Source organism: Nycticebus coucang, chromosome 11 (genome assembly GCF_027406575.1).
Source record: "Nycticebus coucang isolate mNycCou1 chromosome 11, mNycCou1.pri, whole genome shotgun sequence".
Classification (NCBI taxonomy): Eukaryota; Metazoa; Chordata; class Mammalia; order Primates; family Lorisidae; genus Nycticebus; species Nycticebus coucang.
In genome coordinates, this window is record NC_069790.1 from 5746515 (window position 1) to 5772153 (window position 25639).

At 36.9% G+C, this 25639-nt stretch overlaps 1 protein-coding gene across 3 annotated transcripts in view; it reads left to right on the top strand.

Moving 5' to 3' along the window:
• Positions 1–24915, top strand: part of ZPBP (zona pellucida binding protein) — a 165828-nt gene extending 140913 nt beyond the window's left edge. For all 3 annotated transcript variants that reach the window (XR_008372894.1, XM_053553735.1, XM_053553737.1), the window contains one exon: positions 24731–24915. Coding sequence is in view for 2 of the 3 variants with exons in the window: in XM_053553735.1 (XP_053409710.1) it covers positions 24731–24825 (95 nt within the window). In the remaining variant the exon portion in view is untranslated. The remainder of the gene's footprint in view (positions 1–24730) is intronic.
• Positions 24916–25639: the final 724 nt, after the last annotated feature.

Genomic DNA, 25639 nt, shown 5'->3' on the forward strand with positions numbered 1-25639 from the left:
TTTAATGGCTGAATAGTATTCCATGGTATACATATACCACAGCTTGTTAATCCATTCCTGGGTTGGTGGGCATTTAGGCTGTTTCCACATTTTGGCGATTGTACATTGAGCTGCAATAAACAGTCTAGGACAAGTGTCCTTATGATAAAAGGATTTCTTTCCTTCTGGGTAGATGCCCATTAATGGGATTGCAGGATCAAATGGGAGGTCTAGCTTGAGTGCTTTGAGGTTTCTCCATACTTCCTTCCAGAAAGGTTGTACTAGTTTGCAGTCCCACCAGCAGTGTAAAAGTGTTCCCTTCTTTCCACATCCACGCCAGCATCTGCAGTTTTGAGATTTTGTGATGTGGGCCATTCTCACTGGGGTTAGATGATATCTCAGGGTTGTTTTGATTTGCATTTCTCTAATATATAGAGATGATTAACATTTTTTCATGTGTTTGTTAGCCATTCGTCTGTCGTCTTTAGAGAAAGTTCTAGTCATGTCTCTTGCCCGTTGATATATGGGATTGTTGGCTTTTTTCATGTGGATTAATTTGAGTTCTCTATAGATCCTAGTTATCAAGCTTTTGTCTGATTGAAAATATGCGAATATCCTTTCCCATTGTGTAGGTTGTCTCTTTGCTTTGGTTATTGTCTCCTTAGCTGTACAGAAGCTTTTCAGTTTAATGAAGTCCCATTTGTTTATTTTTGTTGTTGTTGCAATTGCCATGGCAGTCTTCTTCATGAAGTCTTTCCCCAGGCCAATATCTTCCAGTGTTTTTCCTATGCTTTCTTTGAGGATTTTTATTGTTTCATGCCTAAGTTTAAGTCCTTTATCCATCTTGAATCAATTTTTGTGAGTGGGGAAAGGTGTGGGTCCAGTTTCGGTCTTTTACATGTAGACATCCAGTTCTCCCAACACCATTTATTGAATAGGGAGTCTTTCCCCCAAGGTATGTTCTTGTTTGGTTTATCAAAGACTAGGTGGTTGTAAAATGTTAATTTCATTTCTTGGTTTTCAATTCAATTCCAAGTGTCTATGTCTCTGTTTTTGTGTCAGTACCATGCTGTCTTAAGCACTATGGCTTTGTAGTCCAGACTAAAATCTGGTATGCTGATGTGCCCAGCTTTATTTTTGTTACAGAGAACTGTCTTAGCTATACGGGGTTTTTTCCGGTTCCATACAAAACGCAGAATCATTTTTTCCAAATCTTGAAAGTACGATGTTGGTATTTTGATAGGAATGGCATTGAATAGGTAGATTGCTTTGGGAAGTATAGACATTTTAACAATGTTGATTCTTCCCATTCATGAGCATGGTATGTTCTTTCATTTGTTAATATCCTCTGTTATTTCCTTTCTGAGGATTTCATGGTTTTCTTTATAGAGGTCCTTCACCTCCTTCGTTAGGTATATTCCTAGGTATTTCATTTTCTTTGAGACTATGGTGAAGGGAGTTGTGTCCTTAATTAGCTTCTCATCTTGACTGTTATTGGTGTACACAAAGGCCACTGACTTGTGGACATTGATTTTATATCCTGAAACATTACTGTATTTTTTGATGACTTCTAGGAGTCTTGTGGTTGAGTCTTTGGGGTTCTCTAAGTATAAGATCATGTCGTCAGCAAAGAGGGAGAGTTTGACCTCCTCTGCTCCCATTTGGATTCCCTTTATTTCCTTGTCTTGCCTAATTGTATTGGCTAGAACTTCCAGCACTATGTTGACTAGTAAAGGTGACAGAGGACAACCTTGTCTGGTTCCAGTTCTAAGAGGAAAAGCTTTCAGTTTTACTCCATTCAGTAAAATATTGGCTGTGGGTTTGTTATAGATAGCTTCAATCAGTTTTAGAAATGTGCCACCTATGCCTATACTCTTCAGTGTTCTAATTAGAAAAGGATGCTGGATTTTATCAAATGCTTTTTCTGCATCTATTGAGAGGATCATGTGATCTTTATTTTTCCCTCTGTTAATATGGTGGATAACATTTATAGACTTGCGTATGTTATACCAGCCTTGCATCCCTGGGATGAAGCCTACTTGATCATGAGGAATGACTTTTTTGATGATAAGCTATAATCTATTGGCTAGGATTTTGTTTAGAATTTTTGCATCTATGTTCATGAGTGAGATTGGTCTGAAATTCTCCTTTGTGTTTGGGTCTTTTCCTGGTTTTTGGTATCAGGGTGATGTTTGCTTCATAGAATGTGTTGGGGAAGATTCCTTCTTCCTCAATTTTTTGGAATAATTTCTGCAGTACAGGAATAAGCTCTTCCTTGAAGGTTTGATAGAATTCTGGAGTGAAGCCATCTGGGCCAGGGCATTTTTTGGTTGGAAGCTTTTTTATTGTTTCTTTGATCTCAGTGCTTGAAATTGGTCTGTTCAGGAGCTCTATTTCTTCCTGGCTGAGTCTAGGGAGAGGGTGTGATTCCAAATATTGCTCCATTTCTTTCACATTGTCAAATTTCTGGGCATAGAGTTTCTGGTAGTATTCAGAGATGATCTCTTGTATCTCTGTGGGATCAGTTGTTATTTCCCCTTTATCATTTCTGATTGAGGTTACTAGAGATTTTACTTTTCTATTCCTCGTTAGTCTGGCCAATGGTTTATCTACTTTATTTATTTTTTCAAAAAAACAACTCCTTGTTTCATTAATTTTCTGAATGATTTTTTGTTTTCAATTCCATTGATCTCTGATTTGATTTTGGATATTTCTTTTCTTCTACTGAGTTTAGGCTTAGATTGTTCTTCTTTTTCCAATTCCATAAGATCTCTTGTGAGATTGTTGATGCACTCTGTTTCTGTTTTTTGAATGTAGGCATCTAAAGCGATGAATTTTCCTCTCAAAACTGCTTTTGCAGTATCCCACAGGTTTTGGTAGCTTGTGTCTTCATTGTTGTTATGCTCAAGGAAGTTAATGATTTCCTGTTTTATTTCTTCCTTCACCCATCTGTTATTCTACAGAAGATTGTTTAGTTTCCATGCCTGTGGGTGGGGTCGAGCATTTTTGTTAGAGTTGAGTTCCACCTTTAGTGCCTTATGGTCTGAGAAGATACAAGGTAAAATTTCAATTCTTTTGATTCTGTTGATATTTGTTTTGTGTCCCAGGATATGATCAATTTTGGAGAATGTTCCATGGGGTGATGAGAAGAATGTATATTCTTTATCTTTGGGATGGAGTGTTCTATATGTGTCTATCAAGCACAGTTGTTCTAGGGTCTCATTTAAATCTCTTATATCCTTGTTTAATTTCTGTTTAGAGGATCTGTCCAGCTCCGTAAGAGGAGTGTGAAGGTCCCCTGTTATGATGGTATTATCAGATATCATATTGCTCAGACTGAGTAAGGTCTGTTTCAAGAATCTGGGAGCATTTAAATTGGGTGCATAGATATTTAGAATTGAAATGTCTTCTTGTTGTATTTTTCCCTTGACCAATATAAAGTGACCATCTTTGTCTTTTTTGACTTTAGTTGCTTTAAATCCACATGTATCTGAAAATAAGATTGCAACTCCTCTTTTCTTCTGAATTCCATTTGCCTGAAAAATTGTCTTCCAACCCTTGACTCGGAGCTTGAATTTGTCTTTTGAAGCCAGGTGTGTTTCTTGCAGGCAGCAAATGGATGGCTTGTGTTTTTTAATCCAGTCAACCAATCTATGTCTCTTCAGTGGGGAATTCAAGCCATTAACATTTATTGAGATAATTGATAAGTGTGGTAGTATTCTATTCGTCTTATTTTGTGAGAATCTATTGCTTAGTTTTATCTTTTGCATCAGTGTGGAGGTTTGGTTCTGTCCTTTAATTTCTGAGTTCTTACTTTGCTGCTGATCCATTGTGGTGGTCAGTGTGCAGAACAGGTTGAAGTATTTCCTGTAGAGACAGTCTTCTTGTTGCGAATTTCGTCAATGTTTGTATATCTGTAAATGATTTGATTTCTCCGTCAATTTTGAAGCTTAGCTTAGCAGGGTACAGAATTCTGGGCTGAAAATTGTTCTGTTTAAGTAGATTAAAGGTAGATGACCATTGTCTTCTTGCTTGGAAAGTTTCATTAGAGAAGTCTGCGGTCACTCTGATGGATTTGCTCCTGTAGGTCCACTGGCGCTTACTCCTGGCAGCTTGCAGAATCTTTTCTTTTGTCTTGACTTTGGACAGGTTCATCACAATGTGTCTTGGAGAAGCTCAGTTAGAGTTGAGGCGACCTGGGGTCCAATAGCCCTCTGAAAGCAGTGTGTCATAATCTTTGGTGATATTTGGGAAATTTTCTTTTATAATATTCTCTAGTATGGCTTCCATTCCTCTGGGGCATTCTTCTTCCCCTTCTGGAATTCCTATAACTCGTATGTTGGAACGCTTCATAAAGTCCCATATTTCTGACAGTGAACATTCTGCTTTCTCTTCTTTTCTGCCTCTTTTACTATCTGAATTATCTCAAAAACTTTGTCTTCTACCTCTGAAATTCTTTCTTCTGCATGGTCTAACCTGTTGCTGATACTTTCCATTGCATCTTTAAGTTCCCTGATTGACTGTTTCATTTCCTTCAGCTCTGCTATATCCTTTTTATATTCTTCATATCGTTCATTTCTGATTTGATTCTGTTTTTGGATTTCCTTTTGGTTATTTTCCAGTTTATTAGCAGTTTCCTTCATTGTTTCCATCATTTCTTTCATTGTTTTCAACATGTGTATTCTAAATTCCCTTTCTGTCATTCCTAACATTTCTGTGTAGGTGGAATCCTCTGCAGTAGCTACCTCATGGTCCCTTGGCGGGGTTGTTCTGGACTGGTTCTTCATGTTGCCTGGAGTTTTCTGCTGATTCTACCTCATGGGTGATTTCTTTTATCTGTTTCCTTGCCCTAATTTTCCTTTCACTTCCTCTTGCTCTTTAAGTTCTCGTGCCTGTGGACTAAAGGTTACAGGACCAGAAGGGTGAGAAGGTTTAAGAGCAAAAAAGGGATGAAAGAAAGGAAGACCGCGTGATAAGAAAAAAAAAAGAAAAATAGAGAAAGGAGAAGGGATGGGTAAAAGGAATATTGACAAAAAGAAGAGAGGCACAGAAAGAGGGAGACAGAGCAATATAGGTGTACAGTAGGGTACTTTGATACAACCTTAAAAAAAAAACCACCTTCTGGGGGTGCCCAGTTGGGTGGTTCCCTTGAGGTCAGCAGCTCTTTGCTAACCTGATCAATCACAGTACCCCACCTCCACCAAGTAGAGAGGAAAGACAAAAATGCTATAAATCAAACCAAAACAAGCAAACAGAAAACTTTACGGGATAAAATTGGCTGGAAAAACCAAATAATAGTGGTAGAAACACTAACAAAAATGATGTTCTAATTATTGAAATAGGCAGCAATGGGAAATCATAATTAAGCTAGAAAAATTGAGAAAGAAAAAGGATCTGCATGGAAAAGGTTGAACTTAAAAAACAAAACAACAATCAACAACATCAAAATAAACAAAAAAAGCAACCAAACCAAAAAAAAAAAAAAACACAACCAAAAACAAAGCAATATGAATATGTTATTGAATATTGTCTGGACAACACGTGGTCTTCTGGGGTATGAGATGTTAATCACAGTTCTGATACGACTGGAGGCTGCTAGTTTCTCAAACCCCAGCAGGTAGACATCCTAAATCTCTTTTCAGCCCACTTAAAAGGCTCTTTGAACTTGTTCTCTTACTGAGCAGAAGCTTTCCCAGGGAAGTGCTTGTCGCTGGAATCCCTGCTGAAGTGGCTATCCACTTACCCTGTGTGTCAAAACTGGTCTCCCTCTGCCCCCGAGGGTTAGGGCTGCAAGGCGGCTCATATCCCGCCCTAGGCTACTTGGTCGCTGGGTTACTAGCTCCCACCCAATTCCAGCTCTGCAACCCTGAGGGCGGAGCTTGCCGGGGCAGATCACTCACAATGTCTGCCTGTGACCCAGAGCCAAACGCTATTAGCTCTGTCCGGCTCAGCGGCTCAGACCTGGGCCCCAGACAAAGGCCAAAGTTCTCCGCACTCCTGCTCAGGCTCTCCCCAAGGCAGTTCAGCTGAGTGCCAAGTCCAAAGACACCAAAACAGTTCACAGGTAAGGCCTTTCTTGTTTGCAGTCTCACTGCTACTGAACTTATTGTTGCGGGCGGGTTTAGACGGATTGAACACACGCGACCACTTGCCGGCTTTCCACTGCTTTATTCCTCCTCTTGGGGTCCAGAAGTCTCTCGCTGACTCCCTGTATCCTCTCAGGGGTGATGATAGGCAGATCCCACCAGCCAGAGATGCCTGGAGTCCTATCTCCCCAGACTCACGGTGCCTAGATGCAAGGAAGCTGTTACTCGGCTGCCATCTTGCTCTGCCTCCGAACATTCAGATCTTAATCCTGTCTGCGGTGTGCATTGTGGTGTGGGATTGGTATTCTTCGTCCGCTGGGCCTACCTCGGTCCTTTGTAATTGGTGTATAATTTTTTTTGATGTGTTGTTCAATTATGTTTGTTAGGATCTTATTGAGTATTTTAGCATCAATATTCATTAGTGATATTGGTCTATAATTTTCGTTTCTTGTTGGGTCTTTCCCTGGTTTGGGGATCAAGGTGATGTTTGCTTCGTAGAATGTGTTGGGTAATATTCCTTCTTTTTCTATATTTTGGAAGAGGTTTAGTAGTATAGGTACTAGTTCTTCTTTAGAGGTTTGGTAGAATTCTGATGTAAAGCCATCTGGTCCTGGGCTTTTCTTTTTAGGGAGATTTTGTATAGTTGATGCTATTTCAGAATTCGATATAGGCCTGTTCAACATTTCCACTTAATTCTGGCTAAGTCTTGGTAAGTGGCGTACTTCCAGGTATTGGTTGATTTCTTTCAGATTTTCATATTTCTGAGAGTAGAGTTTCTTGTAATATTCGTTAAGGATTTTTTGAATTTCTGAGGGGTCTGTTGTTAATTCATCTTTACCATTTCTGATTGATGAAATTAGAGATTTTACTCCTTTTTTTCCTGGTTAGGTTGGCCAAAGGTTTATCTATTTTATTGATCTTTTCAAAAACCAACTTTTGGATTTATTGATCTGTTGTATAATTCTTTTGTTTTCAATTTCATTTAGTTCTGCTCTGATTTTGGTTATTTCTTTTCTTCTTCTGGGTTTGGGTTTGGAGTGTTCTTCCTTCTTCAGTTGCTTGAGATGTCCCATTAAGTTATTAACTTCCTCTCTTTCCGTTTTCTTGAGGAAGGCTTGCAGTGCTATAAATTTCCCTCTTAGGACTGCCTTTGCAGTATCCCAGAGGTTCTGGTAATTCGTGTCTTGATTGTTGTTTTGTTCCAAAAATTTGATGATTTCCTTCTTAATCTCATCTATAACCCATCTATCCTTCAGCATAAGGTTGTTAAGCTTCCATGCTCTTGTATGTCTATGCAGGTTCCTGTTGTTATTGAGTTCAACTTTTATTCCATGATGGTCTGAAAAGATGCGAGAAATAATTTCTATTCTTTTTAAAATGCTGAGGTTAGATTTGTGGCCTAGGATGTGGTCGATTTTGGAGTATGTTCTGTGGGCTGATGAGAAGAATGTGTATTCAGTTTTGTTGGGATGAAATGTGCTGTAAGATGTCTGTTAAGTTCAGATGTTGAATGGTTGAGTTTAAATTTAAAATTTGTTTGCTTAGCTTCTTTTTGGAGGATCTATCCAGCACTGCTGAAGGGGTATTTAAATCTCCAACTACTATGGAACTGGAGGAAATCGAGTTGCTCATGTCTGTTAGAGTTTCTCTTATTAATTGAGGTGCGTTGTGGTTGGGTGTATAAATACTAATAATAGAGATCTCATCATATTGAGTATGACCTTTAACAAATATGAAGTGTCCATCCTTATTCTTAATTATTTTGGTTGGTTTAAAGCCTATTGCGTCTGCGAACAGGATTGCAATGCCTGCTTTTTTCTGCTTTTCATTTGCCTGGAATATAGATTACCATCCCTTCGAGTCTATATTTGGTCTTTTAATGTAAGATGCAATTCTTGTATGCAGCAGATATCTGGCTTGAATTTTTGTATCCAGTCAGCCAACTTGTGCCTCTTTAGAGGACAGTTTAAAACATTCACATTAATTGAGAATATTGATAAGTCTTTCAAGAGTCTGGTGGACATTTTTAATCCTTTTGCAACTGTGGAAGTTGAAATTTGATCAAGATTTTCTGCGTGAGTTTACTTTTGTGGTGGAGGATTACACTGGTCTTTATGGAGGATAGGTCTGAGAATATCCTGGAGAGCTGGTTTAGTTATGACAAATTTCTTCAACATGTGAATGTCATTGAAGTATTTAATTTCTCCGTTATAAATGAAACTCAGTTTGGCTGAGTACAGGATCCTGGGTTGAAAGTTATTTTGTTTTAGGAGATTAAAAGTCGACGACCATCCTCTTCTGGCTTGAAAGGTTTCAGCAGAGAGATCTGCAGTTACTCTAATATTCTTCCCCTTGTAAGTAATGATTTTCTTTCATCTGGCAGCTTTCAGAATTTTCTCCTTCATATTAACTTTAGTGAAATTGATTATAATGTGTCTGGGGGATGTCTTATTCAGGTTGAGTTGTGCTGGGGTTCTGAAACTGTCTGCTATCTGAATTTCAGAACCTCTTGGCATGTCTGGAGAGTTCTCCTTCATAATCTCATGGAGAAGAGACTCTGTGCCTTGTGAAGCCACTTCATCGCTTTTGGGGATCCCTATAAGATGAATATTGGTTTTCTTTGAATTTTCCCAGAGCTCTCTGAGAGAGTGATCTGTTTTTGCCCTCCATTTCTCATCCTCTTTGAGAATTTGAGAGCATTCGAAAACTGTCTTCAATGTCAGAAATCCTTTCTTCTGCTTGCTCCATTCTGTTACCGAGGGATTCTACTGTTTCTCAGATATTTGAGGGCTGCAACTTCTTGTCTCACTGTGTCAAAATCTTTGGTCATTTGGTCTTTGAATTTGTTGAATTCTTGAGATGTCTTTTGGGTTACTGCTTGGAGTTCTAATTCAATCTTATTTGCTATCCAGATTCTGAATTCGATTTCTGACATCTCAGCTATTTGTTTATGCATGGGATCTTGTGCTGTGTCTGCCCCATTGATCCTTGGGGGAGTTTATCTACTCTGATTATTCATATTGCCAGAGTTTTTCTGTTGATTTCGCCTCATGATTGTTTTTCACGATTGCCTCTGGCTGTCCTCAGAGTTGGAGAGGTGTCTCTCCAAGATTAGATCCCAGCAGGATCACTCTATTGTTGCTTGATCTTTGTAGGGAGTGACCCTGTGTAGTTCCTCTGGGGCTGCTCCAGCTAGGGAGTTCTGGTTGTGGAAGCAACTCAGGCATGTGACACACCCGGATCCAGCAACAAGGCGGGAGGTGGTGTGCATGGTTCTGGGAGTGCCTGGCATCCAGTGACTTTGGCACAGAGAGCCCAATGCTCCAGCAGTCTCTAGCCAGGAGAAGGGCTCTGTGTAGAGGCAGGGAGGGCTCCAGAGTGCCCGCGGCTACCAGTATCCCTGGCTAGATGAGCGGGCCAGTGTGGAGGCTGGGAGGACAAAGGAGGGAGGACACAAGGTTGCATGGCTCCTGCAGTTCCTGGTCAGGGCATGTGGAGGTGCGGTTAGTGTGGGGTCGTGGCACAGATCTTATGGCAGTCCAGGCAGTGCCAAGCCCAGGAATTTGAGGTTGCTATGAGCTGTGACACCACGGCACTCTACCCAGGGCAACAGCCCGAGCCTCCAGTGTACCAAAACCATCTCACTCTGTCCGTAAGGGTTAAGGCTGTTAGGCAGCTCAGTCCCTGCCTTTAGGCTGCTCAGTTGATAGGTTACTAGGTCCCACCGGATCCTTGCTCTGTGACCCTGAGAGCAGAGCTTGCTGGGGCAGTTCTCTCACACAATGGCTCCCTGCAGCCCAGCTCAGCGGCTCTGTCTTGGGCCCCAGACAATGCCCAAAGTTCTCCTACTCCTACTCAAGCTCTCCCCAAGGCAGTTCAACTGAGTGCCAAGTCCAAAAACACCAAAACAATTCACAGGTGAGGCCTTTCTGGTTTGCAGTCTCACTGCTGCTTGTACTTATGGTTGCCGGCGTGATTAGGTCAATCGAACACACACAACCACTTGCCAGTTTCCCACTGTTTTTGTCCTCTCCTCTTGGGGTCCAGAAGTCTGTTGCTGAGTCCCTGTATCCTCAAAGGGATGATTATAAGCAGATCCCACCAGCCAGAGATATCTGGAGTCTTATCTCCCCAGACTCACCATGCCCAGTTGCAGGGAAGCTGTTACTTGGCTGCCATCTTTAATCCAATCCAATTTTCTAGTTCTTTGAGATGTGATCTTACATTGTTTATTTGTGATCTTTCTGTCTTTTTGATTTAGTCATTTAAGGCTATGTATTTTCAATTCTTTTTTTTATTGTTGGGGATTCATTGAGGGTACAAAGAACCAGGTTACACTGATGGCATCTGCTAGGTAAAATCCCTCTAATTGTGTCCTATCCCCAAGAGGTGTGTCACCCCCATGACTCCCCACGCCCTCCCTCCTTCTCTCTATCTACACCCCTGTTCTCCCACCCCCCACCTTGTACTAGGTTATCAATTGTCCTGATATCAGAATTGAGTACATAGGATTCTTGCTTCTCCATTCTTGTGATGCTTTATTAAGAAGAACGTGCCACTTCCATTCAGTTTAATACAAAAGATGTAAAGTCTCTACCTTTTTTAATGGCTGAATAGTATTCCTTGGCATGCATATAGCACCACTTGTTAATCCTTTCCTGGGCTGGGGGGCATTTAGGCTGTTTCGTCATTTTGGCGATTATAAATTGAGTTGTGATAAACAGTCTGGTGCAAATGTCCTTATGGTAAAAGGATTTTTTTTTTCCTTCTGGGTGAGTAAATGCCAAGTAATAGTATTGCAGGATCAAATGGGAGGTCTAGTTTGAGTTCTTTGAGGATCCTCCATACTTCCTTCCAAAAAGGTTACATTAGTTTGCAGTCCCACCAGCACTTTAGAAGTGTCCCTTTCTCTCCACACCCATGCCAGCATCTCAGTTTGGAGATTTTGTGATGTGGGACATTCTCACTGGGGTTAGGTGATGTCTAGGGTGGTTTTGATTTGCATTTCTCTGATAATTAGGGAAGATATTGGCCTGGTGAAAGACTTTATGAAGAAGACTTCCATGGCAATTGTAATAATTAATTAAACTTAATTAAATGAATATCTTCTGTACAGCTTAGGAGACAACAACCAAAGCAAATAGACAACCTACACAATGGGAAAGGATATTTGGCTATTATGAATCGGACAAAAGCTTGATAACTAGGATCTACAGAGAACTGAAATTAATCAACATAAAAAGAGTCAACAATCCCTTATATCATTGGGCAAGAGAAATGAATAGAACCTTCTCTAAAGAAGACAGACGAATGCCTAACAAGCATATGAAAAAAAGGCAATGTCTTTTCCCCTGAGGAATGCTTTTGCTGCGTTCCATAGATTTTGATAGCTTTGTTGTTCAATTCAGGAATCTGATTTTCATCTTAATTTGATTCTTTACTCAATAATCAGGTTGTTCAATTTACTTGAATTTGCATAGTTTCTCATGTGATTGTTTTTTACTTTTGTTCTTGTGATTGTTTTTTACTTTTATTCCACTGTGCTCTGATAAAATATATGGTATGAGTGATTTCAATTTTTTTGAATATGTTGAGGCCTGTTTTCTGGCCAAAAATATGATTGAATCTTGGAGAATGTCTCCTGTGCTGCTGAGAGGAGTATATATTCAGTAGTTTGGGGGGTAGAATGTTCTGTAAATGTTCTGTAGATGTTTTAGGTCCAGTGTTTGTTTATTTTTGCTTTGATGATTTGCCTTTGTCTGACAGTGAGATGTTGAAGTTCCTGCCAATTATGATGCTGCTATTTATTTCTTTGCATGGTTTTGGTAAATTTGCTTTATGTAGTTATGATCTCCTGTGTTAGGTGCATATATATTTAGGATTGTGAAGTATTCCTGTTTAACTGCTCCTTTACCATTACGTAATGACCCTCTTGGCCTTTCTTTACCTTTGTTGATTTGAAGTCAGCTTTATCTGATGTGATGATGGCAGTGCCTGCACTCTTTGTTTCTATTTGCATGGAATATATTTTCCATCCATTCACCTAGCCTGTGTTTTTTGAGTTGTGCATTTATTCTGCTAATGTTAGAAATAGAATTGATACTATACCACCTGCTCTCCCTCCTTCCTCTCTCACCCTCTTCGTTCTGCTATAGCCACAGGGCCTCATTGCTGTGCCTCCACACTAGGCTTGGTCCTACCCCAGGGCCTTTTGCAGGGGCTGTGCCATCTACCTGGATCATTCTTCTCTCACCTCCTTCAGGTCTCTGCTCTAATGCCACCTTCTCCTTGAGGACTACATGTCCACCCTATTAAAATCATAACTCCTGCCACACACACACACACACACACACAATAGAATTGATACGTGGGATACTCTCTGTTCACCATGTTGGTTATTGCCTGATTGCTTTGTTTACCCTCTTGTACTATTGTTTTATACGAGTTTTGTGCTTTAGCCTTTTGTGGGTGATTCTATAGTGGTGGATATCTATTGTGCTGATTCATGAATAATGCTGTTCTGAGTATTTCTTACAGGGCAGGTCTGGTTGTGAGAAATTTCCTCAGTGTTTGCTTTTCAAAAAAAAAAAAACAATTTTTCAATCAATTGTGAAACTTAGCTTTGCAGTATATAATTTCTACTTGGCAGTTCTTCACTGTAAGATTAGAGATGAGGCCTCATTCCTTTCTGGCTTATAAACTTTCCACTGAGAAGTCTGCATCATTCTGATGAGTTTTTCTTTGTAGGTCAATTGTTGCTTACATCTAACTCCTTGTAGAATTGTCTTCTTCCTTTTTACTTTGGACATATTGATTACTATGTGTCTCAGAGATGTCCTATTTGCTATGAATTTTCCAGGTGTTGGATGACCATCTTGTATCTGTATCTCTGGATCTCTGGAGATACCAGGGAAGTTTTCTTCAATAATTCCCTCAAATAGATTTTCCATGCTTTTAGCTCTTTCTGCTTCTCCCTCAGGGATATCTACAATTTATATGTTAACTTCTTATCTTGGAGAGTCCTGTATCTCTCCAAGAAAGTGATTGTTCTGCCTTTTTTGTTGTCTTCTCTGCCTCTTTAAATGAGTAGAATAAATTGAGAGCCTTTTTATTTCAAGCCCTGAAATCCTTTCTTCTACTTGGTTTAGTATATTGCTGATTCTTTCTGCTGTTTAGAAATTCCCTAAATGACTCTTCTATTTAAGTTTTTTTATATCCTTTCTTATCACATCCTGTCTTATGTGAACTGTTGTACCTTTCTTATGTTGTCTAGCTTTTTACTGACTTTCACATTAATTTTCTGAAGTATTTTTTGGCTACGTTGTGTAGTCAACTTTCTCTTCAATTCCTTTCATCTGATTTGCCATCTGTATTCTGAATTCCATTTTTGTCATTTCAGCAATTTCCTTGAGGATGGATTCTACTGTTCTCCATTGTGATACCTTGGGGGTATTGAACTATTTTGGTTTTTTTGTGTTACCAGGGTTCTTTTGCTGGTTTCTTCTCATCTGGCTCCTCTTCTCTCACCTGTGTGTTAATAGGATTGCAGAGCTCTTGTTCTTTACTGGGAACTCTCTTGTTTAGTTAGGGGAAGAGGAAAATGCTAGGTGGAGCTTTTCTGACCTACTCTGGAATGTTGACCCATATGGGGAGGGGTGGGTGCGCTGAAATGATCTCTTTCGACTCATTCTCCTATGAGTGCCTCAATTTGATCCAGCTCTGGGTGATCTTCATGTGGGGTAGATGTTTGTTCCCCAGATCTTTGTACAAGTTAAAGGTGGGAGCTGAATGCGACCCTGTCCATTACAGCTGTTGGTGTATGTGATTGCTCCGGTTGGGGTCACTCAGTGTGGGTGACAGTGGCAGCTGGGCAAGTCTGTTTAGGCAAGTGGTATGGATTACAGGGCTGTGGGCATTTCCACAAACTGAGTCTATAAGTAATATCTGCTCAGAGCTGTGTCTTATGTGAACTGTTGGACCTCAAGGAGGTTCGGCTGGTCCAGTGGCAGAGGTAGAGACTCAGGGGTAGTATCTTGGGGCCAAGGCTTAACTGTGGAGGTGGAGTCCTGAGGGTAATGTTGCAAGTCTGGTGGGAATCCTGGATCTATGTGGACAAAACGTTGAACTTGGGTACACTGAGGCCTTCAGAACTAGATTTGGGGGTTGAGGGGGGCAAAGCCCCCATAACATCAAAGGAGGGCTGTTGCACCAGTGTGGAGATTTTGGCCATTTATGTCATTTGCGGTTTCCTGTATGATTGACTTTTTCTTTTCATTTTGGTTATCAGTTGGGCTAATTTATAGTGGTCCACAGATCATATGAAATACTCTTCATTTTTTATTGAGTTGAAATTTGTATAAATTAAATATTTTAATTTAGTACATTTAATATAATCACAATGTAGTGCAAGCACCACCTCTATCTAGTTTCAGAATATTTTGATCACCTCAAAAAGAAACCTGGTACTTATTAAGAAGGTGACCTTTGTTTTACCTATTCCTAGCCTCTGGCAGCTACCAGTTTCCTTTCTATATCTATGGTTTTACCTATTCTGCCTATTTTATATTGCCGCGGACCACCCAGTCGGTGGGCTCCAGTCCGAGGGAAAGCAGGGAGAAGGAACGAGGAAAGTTGAGAGGTCGGCGCAGGAATGACAGTCTGGCACACCACGGGTGAAGTATGCAGCTGCAAATTCATTGTGAAACTTATGCAAGTACTTATACACTTCTGCTCACAGGCAGGGGCGTCATGGGTTACACAAGGGTCATTCTGAATTACTGGGAAAGTTACAAATTTTTTCCTTACGGTTGCAGTTTTGTGTTTAGGTAAGCTCTGATTGTTTTAGATATTTTTAACAATGTAATTACTTTGTCTCTGTTCGTAATTGATAGCAGTTAAAAGCATACCTAAAATAAACAGTACCACTCATGGTTGTGAAATTGTTTTACTCCTAAATCATTGGTATTTACCGTGATGGTATTTATTACTTAAACGTTTTAGTGCCTGACTTATAGGCGGCACTGAGTCTAGCAGGCTTGTGCCTTATCTTATCCTGTAGTGCGGTGGGTTCAGCTTTGAGAAAGTACATTGTGATTAGTGTCAGAGCACACAGACCTATGCTAAAGAAAAACAAAGTAATAAATTTTAAAGGCTGCCACGGTCGTTCAAGCTCCTGCGGGTGACTTGGCACGTAAAGCACCGTTTCTGATGCCGTTTGTGCAGGGGTCGCTGGGGGCGAAGCTCCGTGGAGCACAAGCCTCCTTACCAGCGTTCTAAAACGCGGCACCACAGCCGTAGTGAGGCATTATATGAGGTCTCACAGTTGAGTTCTCAAATTTATCCTAGAAAAAGTGCTACATACCTCATTGCTGAATATCACTGTGGTCACCTGGAAAGTACCTCCCTTGGGAGATTATGCACTGGCTGGTGTCTGTGGTGCTTAGCTTCCCAAGACGAGTACCTTGAAGGTGATCACAGTGACATTTAGCAATGAGGTATGTAGCACTTTTCTCTAGATTGAGTTTGCAAACTTGATTGTCAGACCTCATATAAATGAAAACACAAAATATGCATTTTAATTGGACTTCTTTCACTTAGCATAAAGTCTTGAGATTCATTTATGATGTAATATATAATAGTATTTCATTTGTTTTCATGGTGGAATAATATCCTATTGTGTTTTTATCCATTTATGTATTAATGGACATTTGGGTTGTTTCTACATTTTGGCTATTGATAATACTACTGTGAATACTGATGGAAAGTATCTGCTTAGCTACTTATTTTCAGTTCTTCGATTACATACAAGAAGTGGAATTACTGTATCATGTCCTGTGTTTAACTTTTTGAGAATATGCCAGAGTGTTTTTTTCTACAGTGGATGCACTGTTGGGCAGTCCCCTTAGTAATATATGAGAGTATCTGTTTCTTCATGTGCTAACTTACACTTATTTTCTTTTTTATAAAAAAAAAAAAAATATGTATTCTAGTGTGTGTGGAATGGTGTCTCATTCAGTATTAGTTTGCATTTTCCAAATAGCTAATGATGTTGAGCATATTTTCCTGTGCTTGGTTACAATTTGGGTATCTTTTTTGAAGAAATACTCTATAAGTCCTCTGTCCATTTTTTAAGTTAGTTTTTGGCTTGTTTTTGAGTCGTAAGTCCTCTTTACATATTCTATATCTTAGACACTTAGAAGATAGATGCTTTGGAAATATTTTTATCTGTTCTGTAGTTGTCTTTTCATGTTCATAATGATGCTCATTTGTGCACAGTTTAAATTTTTATTAAGTTCAGCTTATTTATTAGGTTTATTATTATTACTCAGGTGATTAGTGTTATAATTAATAAACCGTTGCAAAATCCAGAATCATGAAGATTTACCTCTCTTTTGTTCAAAGATGTCATCAATGCATTTTGAGATAATTTTTGTAAATGATGTATGATAGGGGTCTAGCTGCATTCTCTAGCCCGTGGCTATGTATTGCTTGCAGAACTGTTTGCTGAGAAAGCTTTTCTTTTAACATTGTCTTGGCATCCTTGTTGAACATCGATCAGCTGATGTATGAAGTTATTTTTTGATTTCAAGTTCTATTCCATTAGTGTATGTAACTCTTCCAATGCTAGCATTACACTGTTTTGATTATTGGAACTTTGTAGTAAGTTTTGAAATTTAGAAGTTTAAATTTATGAGCTTTATTTTTTCAATATTGTTTTCAATATTTTGGCTCCCTTGCGATTCTATTTGTTTTTTCTTAGAAGCATGAAAAAAAAACTCTAATATTTCATTAATTTAAATTTTTTTCAGTTCTGTGAAATAAACATACATACCATATATATTAACTGATTATTTATTATGTATAAATACACACATACATATAAACATACCCATATAGACACATACCTAGATGTCTTTTAAAGGATTCTGTTTTTTTTAACTTTCTGTGGTTATTACTAAAACTTTGTTGTCTTTTATGTAGAGAACCACTTTCTTTATTCTTTTTAAAACCTGTCAATTTTAAGTTGGCTTATCTAGTTGCATGAAATAAAATCATGGTTGAGTTTTTATTTGTGATTGTATTGCATATATGTAGATTAATTTGGAGAAAATAAACATTTTTATGTTAATAGCATGCAGCTGGATTGTTAAAAATCTAGTCTGAGAACCTATCTTGTTACAGGTTGTTTTAACCTATTCACATTATTATAGTCCAGAAATGTGAGATTTGTTCATATTTTGTAAGTTATAACTATTTTTAAATTTTTTATTTATGTCTAATTTCTTTTTATACATGTATGAATATATAATGGTATAATTATTTCATTGTTGGTTGAAATTGATTTTTTTCAATTATTTTAAATTAAATAACTAAACCTTTTTAATAATTTATGTATGGCAATACTGTTATAAATATTTTTGTTTATATGTCCCTACTGTTCAAGATCTGATTTTTCAAGATCTTTGTCTAATATTGGATCACAAGATGCATAATGAATTAAAATATGTAAGAATTCTTCCCAAAGTTGTATAAATATTTACACACTGGCAGTGTAGGAGAAATTATGTCATTCCATGTCTATGTGAATTAATGTCATAATCAACCTTTAGATACATGCTAGTCTGATGAGTATGTGATATATATTATATTTTTTATTATGGTAAAATAAAATAACATAAAATTTAACATCGTAAGTATATTGAAATGAACAATCCAGTGGTATTAACTGACTTAGAGTCACACTGTGGTGAATCATCAGCACCATCCATCTGCAGAACTTTTTTCAACTCCCCAGGCTGAAATTCTATCCCCACTAAACAGTAACTCCCCATCTCCCCCAACTCCTGAAAACCACCATTCTACATCCTGTCTCTCTACCCATTTAACTCTTCTAGATACTATATCTGTATTTTCATATAAATGGAATCACATTGATCATTATTTATAACTTTCTGATTTCACTTAGTATCCATGTCATAGCATGTGTCAGATTCTCTTCCTTTTTAAGGCTGAGTAATATTACATTTTGTTTTCCACTCATCTGTTGATAGACATTGAGCTGTATCTACCCTTTGACTGTTGGGGATAATGCTACAGTGAACATTAGTGAATCTCCCATAAATATCTCCTCAAGATCCTGTTTTCAGTGATTTGGGGTATATACTCTATTAGTCAGGTTGGACTGCCATAAAAATTCTGTATGCTGGGTGACTTAAACAACAGAAATTTTATTTTCTTATGGTTCTAGAAGTTAGACGTCCAAGATCAAAGTTCCGATTTGGTTTCTAGTGAAGACTCACTTCTTGGTTGCAGACAGCCACTTGGCTGTGTCCTCACTTGGCCTTGTCTCAGTGTGTATGTATGGAGAGAAAGAGAGAGCAGTCTCCCTGGTGTCTCCATTTATAAAGATACTAACCCTATCAGATGAAGCATCTGATTTTATGACCTCATTTAATTTCACCTACTTTAGAGGCCCCACCTTAAAATGCAGTTTCATTGGAGATTAGAATTTCAACATACTAATTTTAGCACAACACAAACATTAAGTCCATATTGTGTACAAATATCTTTGAGACCTTGTTTTCAATTCTTTTGAGTAAATAGCCATGTGTAGAATTTCTGGGTCTTGGTAATTTTAGTAATTTTTAATTTTTTAAGGAGCCGCCATTCTGTTTTCCATAGTTGCTATACCATTTTACATCCCATCAGCAAAGCGCAAGGTTCACAATTCTTCCACATCCTCACCAGCACTTTGTAGTTTTCATTTTTTTGATGCTTGCCATCTGAATATGTTTTGTTTCTCATGGTTTTGATTAGCATTTCCCTAATGGTTAGTAGTGTTAAGCATCTTTGCATGTACTTATTGGTCATTTGTATATCATCTTTGGAAAAATATCTGATCTAGTTTTTTGCTCATGTTTTAATTGGGTTGTTTTATTGTTGTTGTTCTGTTATAGGAGCTTTTAAATACATTTTAGATGTTTACCATTTATCAGATATATAATTTATAAATATATTGTCTTGTTTTGTGGGTTGCCTTTTCGTTATATTTGTAGTATCCTTTGATACACAGAAGTTTCTACTTTAGCTAGAGTCCAGTGTGAATATCTATTTTTCTTTTGTTATTTGTGCTTTTGGTATCACATTAAAGAAATCATTGCAAAATCTGAGACTTTTTACTCAATGTTGTCTTCTAAATGTTTTATGGTTTAGGTATTTGACACTTTGAGGTAGTTTTTGTATATGGTTTAAGGTAAGAATCCAGCGTCATTCAGTTGCATTTGGATAGTCAGTTTTTCCAGCACCATTTGTTTTAAAAGTTGCCTTTTCTTCATTGAATGATCTGGGTACCCTCATTGAAAATCATTTGACAGTATATACAAGGGTTAATTACTGGGCTACCTACTCTGTTCTATTGGTCTGTATATTTGTCTTTATGCCAGCACCACAGTTTTGATAGCCATGCCTTCGTAGTAAGTTTTAAAATAAGGAAGTGTGAGATTTTCAACTTTATTTTTTTTTCAAGATTATTTTGTCTATTTGAAATCCCTGGAGATTCTAAATGAATTTTAGCATAGAGTTTTCCATTTTTGAAAAAAAAGTCATCGGGATTTTGGTATGGATTGCGTTTAATCTGTAGATAAGCTTGTTTGATATTTTCACAATACTCAGTGTTTCAACCCATGAGCATAGGATGACTTTTCATTAATTGGTGATTTTAACTTATTTCAGAAATTATTGATAATTTTCAGTATCCAGATATTCACCATCTTGTTTAAGTTAATCCCTAAACTATTTTTTATGCTGTTTAGTGTAGTATAGAGGATTAAACATCAGACTTACTACAACAGTCACCAATATCATTCTCCTGGCAAGCCTGGAAATCTCTTGTGACTAGTAAGGCTAATGTTAAACATTAAGCATTTTATGGCAATTCTTTAAAGGATCAGTGGAGAAAAATGGCATTTAGTAGGGAGATCATTTCCCTTACCACCCTTGAAGATCATTTCCTTGAGTACATACTCTCTTGGCACCTATGAGATCATTTCCCTGAGCACACAGCCCCTGCGTGTCTTTGCTTAGTAATCTTTCCGCCCATTATCTTTCTTCTCAATAATAGGGCTCTGTGAGAAGAGCTTGGGGCTATCCTGCACGGATGGTTAGCCTCACCTCTTGCAGCGTGTACTGTCAATCCGTGTCTCACATGAGCATTTATGCGGTCGCAACAGAGTAGAACTATTCTCTCAATTTCCCTTTTAGATTGTTTATAATTAATGTGCAGAAACAGAATTGATTTTTGTATATCAACTTTTTATCCTGCCACTTTGGTGAATTTATTTATTAGCTGTAACGGATTTTTTTTTTTAATGTTTAGGGTTTTCTACGTATAAGATCATATTTTCTTGAAACAAAATAATTACACTCCTTTCCAGTTTGAATTCATATTTCTTTTTCTTGGTTAATACTTCCCAGTAAGACTTCAGTGCTGTGTTGAATAGAAGCGGAAATTGCAAAAGATCCTTGTCTTTTTCCTGATCTTAAAGAAAATCTTAATAATCTTTTCACTATTTAATATGGTATTGACTGAATTTCCAAAAGCCCCTGTATCAGATTGATGAAGTTCCATTCTATTCATAAGTTTTAAAGTGTTTTTATCATAAAATGATAATGATTTTTGTCAAATACTTTTTTTGCCTCAATTGAACTAATCATGTGAATTTTTTCCCTTCATTCTATTAATGTGATATATTATACTGATTGACTTTTATGTATTGAATCATCCTTGCATTCTAGGAATAAACACACTTGGTCTGGAAATATCCTATTTATAATATGCCATTAAATTCAGTTTAGTATTTTTTTATTGATCTTTTCCATCAATATTCATAAAGGATATTGTTTTTGATTGTTTTGTTTTTAATCATAAAAAAAACATAAAATTGATTATCTTTACCACTGTTAGGTATGTAGTTCAATAGTGTTAACTGTATTCACATTGTTGTACAGGAGATCTATAGAAATTTTTCATCTTGCAAAACTGAAACTCGGTCCCCATTGAACAACTTCCCATTTCCTTCCCATCCCCTTCCCAACCACAACTCTACATGCCGTTTCTATGAGTTTGGCTACTATAGATACCTCTTGTAAATGGAAGTATTTTTCTTTTTCATGTCTGGCTTACTTCACTTATTATGTCTTAAAGTTTCATCCATGTTGAAACACATGACAAGGGTTCCTTCTTTTTTAAGGGTGACTATTTCATTTCTGTATGTATGTATAGCATTTTGTTTGTTCCCTCATCTGTCAGTGAACATTTGGGTTGCTTCTGCTTTCTGGTCATTTTGAAAAATACTGTGATAGACATGGGTGTGTGAATATTTCTTGGAGATACTGCTTTCAGTATTTTTTAGATGTATACACAGAAATGGGATCACATGGTAAATCTTTTAAGTTTTTGCAGATGTCCGTACTGTTTTCTTAGCACTTCACCATTTTACATTCCCACCAACGGTGCTCAAGATTTCCAGTTTCTCCACATCCTCTCCAACATGTATTTTCTGCTTTTTCTTAATAGTGCCTATCCTAATGGGTATTAACTGATGTCTTGATGGAGCTTCAGTTTTTTGTTTTTTTTTTTTCCTATGTTTAGTGACCTTAAGCATCTTTTCTTGTGCTTGGTCGTGTGTGTGTGTGTGTGTGTGTGTGTGTGTGTGTGTGTGTGTGTGTGTGTGTGTGTGTTTTCCTGATTCCTCTGTATGTGTGGTAGCTTTTAAATGACTTAATTTTTCTAAAAGTCTCACTCCTACTTCTTCTATGGGCCATAGGTGGTGTTTGTATTTCTCAGTAATTTCTTGCCCTAGGCATTTTCCTCTTATGTTTTCCGGGAACTCTATGACAGACCAATCCTTTAGGCAAGTGGCTCTCAGACAAGTAAAAGGTGGCCTGTTTAGTCTGCTCTGTTCTCTCATGCATGTAGAGTGGAACCTCCCCTTGATGCATTGGGAAGGGGAAGGGGCAAGGGTAAATAAGAATGCCACAAATATTCATGCCACTTTGAACATGACTTTTTGCAGATTTGGCATTCATTTGATTGCTATGGATCTATGACTGATTCCCAGAGCTTCTGTCAAGTTATTTTAGCCAGTCTGTACTTGATTGTTTAAGGTTTCCATGGGGGAATGAGAGCCTGAAACTTCCTACTTCACCATCTCCCCTGACTTCATTCTCAATTTACTACCTTTCATGTCTGTTTGAACTTTCTAAATCTGTGTTAATGCTTCTTTTGTTGGCTCAACAAAAAGACCATTAATTAACCACTTGTATTTTCTCTGTTGTGCCTATTTTAAAATTAGATTTTCTATCCTTTTCTCATTGATTCATATTTGTTATTTATATATCTGAAAAATATTCCTTTGTTAGTTATATAACTAAATTTTTTCCAAATTTTATTCCTTGACTGTTACTTTTATAATTTTTTTATTAAGTTAATTTTAGCATTAAATGCATGAAATATGTTCTGTTGTGGTTATTGCATTTCCCTTTTAAAGAAATGATTCCCGATTCAAAATTCATAAGACTTTTTTCTGTACCTTCTTATCACTTCTTTATATGTCTTACTTCCTTTAGTCACCAGTCCTTCCTTTTCTCTTTAAATAATCTGCTAATTTTGTACTTTAAATTTAAATAACATTTTAACATTTTTACTCAGTACCACTTAACAGAAAAAAAATATTTTAGTATATGTACTAGGTTAGAGTGCTACAGATAAAGACTGATTGTCTTAAATATTGCATTGTGAAGGTTCATTAATTCTAAGGATAGTTATTAGAAGACCATATGTATTAAAGCTTGGATTAGATGATTTTATGCCAGTATCAGTTCTATTTGTGATAATCAATATAAAGTATGTATGTAGTTAACACTCTGAATACCTTTGCTTATCATTTCTGTATTTGTGCTTCAAGAAATATTACATTAATGTATATTTTGAGAGATAGTGAACCATGATCACACACCTTTGAGGAACTTACTGAATTACATCATTGGAAATTTACTGTGTATATTACAAGTTTAAATACTCTTATTAATACTGAAGCAAATAAATCTGTTTAATATTTTTTCCATTTGAAACATTATTTCCCAAATAAAACATCTATTAAAATCTGAGGCACTTTGTGGAGCACAGAATGGAAATTATTTACTCTGAATAGCAGTTAAAATAGTTCCCAATGTGGAAAAATACATTTTAAAAGTAAATGATATGAAATTAAATAATACAGTATGAAACCAATCTAAACATTAATATGTATTATTGCATCATGGTACTAGAAAAAGAATTTTCCTTCATGGCCTATAAAAACCATGCCCTAGATGAGCTGTTAACATATTCTGGGATCCTTGGCTGACCACTTGCAGTAGGAAGAGGAGAAACAGGATATTCAGAGACTCTAGTCCAATTAGAAGGCACTACCTGACATTTATGCCTTTACCTGCAATGGAAGCAAGGTAGAGGCAAGGGTCCCAGTGCATAGGGCTACATGTTTATTAAATGCCTGTGATAAATTTAGTGCTTTTTCATGTAATCATCTGATATTAATATGCAAATTAATATTATAAATAGTTGATTATTATTGTACCTGTTTTACAAATGCAAAAAGTAGAACTAGAAGAGTTGACTGCTTTACCTAGGATCCCAAAGCTAATCAATGACAGAAACGGTATTTGACCTTGTGTGGTAACATACTCATAAAATGTATTATCTTATATTAGGAATAATCAAAATGAATTAAGTTAGGCTAAGCGATTTCTTCCAAAAAACACACATCTAGCAAGTAGCAGAAATAGGACTTGAAATTAGAAAATTACTAGAAATAAAATATTCTATACCACTGAAGGATGACTCTAGTTAATCATTTATTATTAATACATAGCTTCAGATAGCTAGGAGGTCAATACTGAACATTCCCAACATGAAAAAAAATGTTTGAGATGATAGCGATGCTAATTACCCAGATCTGATCACTATGTATTATGTGTTGAAACACCACTATGTACCCCATGAATATGTACAATTATTATTGTCAATTAAAAAATTAAAGGAAATAAGGTGCAATCTTTTCCTAGAGTTTGAGCTGTCTTTATACATCTAAGGCATAGTTGTTACTGGCCATCTGATAAACACCTTTGGTTCCCACCTGTAGTGTTGACCTCTTGTGGCTTCTGCTAAATAGCATAAAGGATGGTTTAATCATCCTCTAAACTCAACATTGTGTGATCAATAAAATTATTTTAGGTCGTAGTCCTGTGGTACAGTCAAACTCACAGAAAAGGAAGTAGAACGATGTTTGTCAGCAGCTTGGGGGAGATGGAATGAGGAGTTATTTAATGGGTATAGAGTTGCAGTTGTACAAAATGGAAAAGTCCTGGATATTGATTACACAACATTGTGAATATACTTAAAACTACTATACTGTACACTTAAAAGGAGTTAGGATGGTAAATTTTGTGTGTATTTTATGATAAATAATTTTTCAATTTAAAAAGAAAATATTCTTTTTAAATTAAAATATTCTTTTTAAATTAAATATTCTTTTTATCCTCATGTAAAGTTAACTTATGTGGCACTACAGGAAAATGTGACTTACTAACTTATTCTTTTTTCACAGTGATCTGCAGCCCTGGATCGTATAACCCCCGTGATGGAATTCACTGCCTTCAGTGCAATAGCAGCATGATTTATGGAGCAAAAGCATGCATATAGGCTAATATCTTAAGTTATTCAGTGGTTTATTAAACACAAAAGTCTATTTTTAAAATATTAGTATATAATAAATCCCTATTATGCCAAAATATATCAGATTTTACAAAAGTGGTGTCATCATTTTAATCAAATAATGTTATGTCCAAATGTTTTGTGAGGTTGAACACTCTGTAATCCTAGTCCATTAATGACAGACTTACACCTGACTCCAAGATATCTCTTGTATTGCTGCATTTTACATAGCATTTCAAATATACTATATTAGATTAGCTCAGAAGATTTTTCAGGAATTTTCCAAAATATTCCATGTTATCTTTTCAGTATGTTCAATAGATTCAGGCTATCATATTTTTCTGTAACAATTTTAATTTCAACTTGTTTCATTCCTGTGATATAATTTTATGAATTTTATTCATTCTAATTCAAAATCACATTTAAAGCCTGGGGTCTGCTTATTATAGTTTTTAGCCTTTTTAATTGCTTAGAGACTAAGCAATTTCTTTTCCTAACAACACCTCTAGGAAAAAGAATGAAACAATCATCACAACGTTTATTTCATTTCCTTCACTACTAAAATGAGTATTATGTGACAGATATTACTACTACAACCACTAATACTTATCCTCTCCCACCGAGAAACTATATTTGAATATGAAAAATTACCAAAACTTAGAGTAAAATACCAGGAAAACATAAAAGTAATTTCCAAAATGAGTAGTTTCTCAGTTCTAATTATTGTTTTATTTATATTTGTGTCAACTTTAGTGTTGGACATACATGCCCTATTTTGCTTTCCGTATTTCCTCTCTTAAGA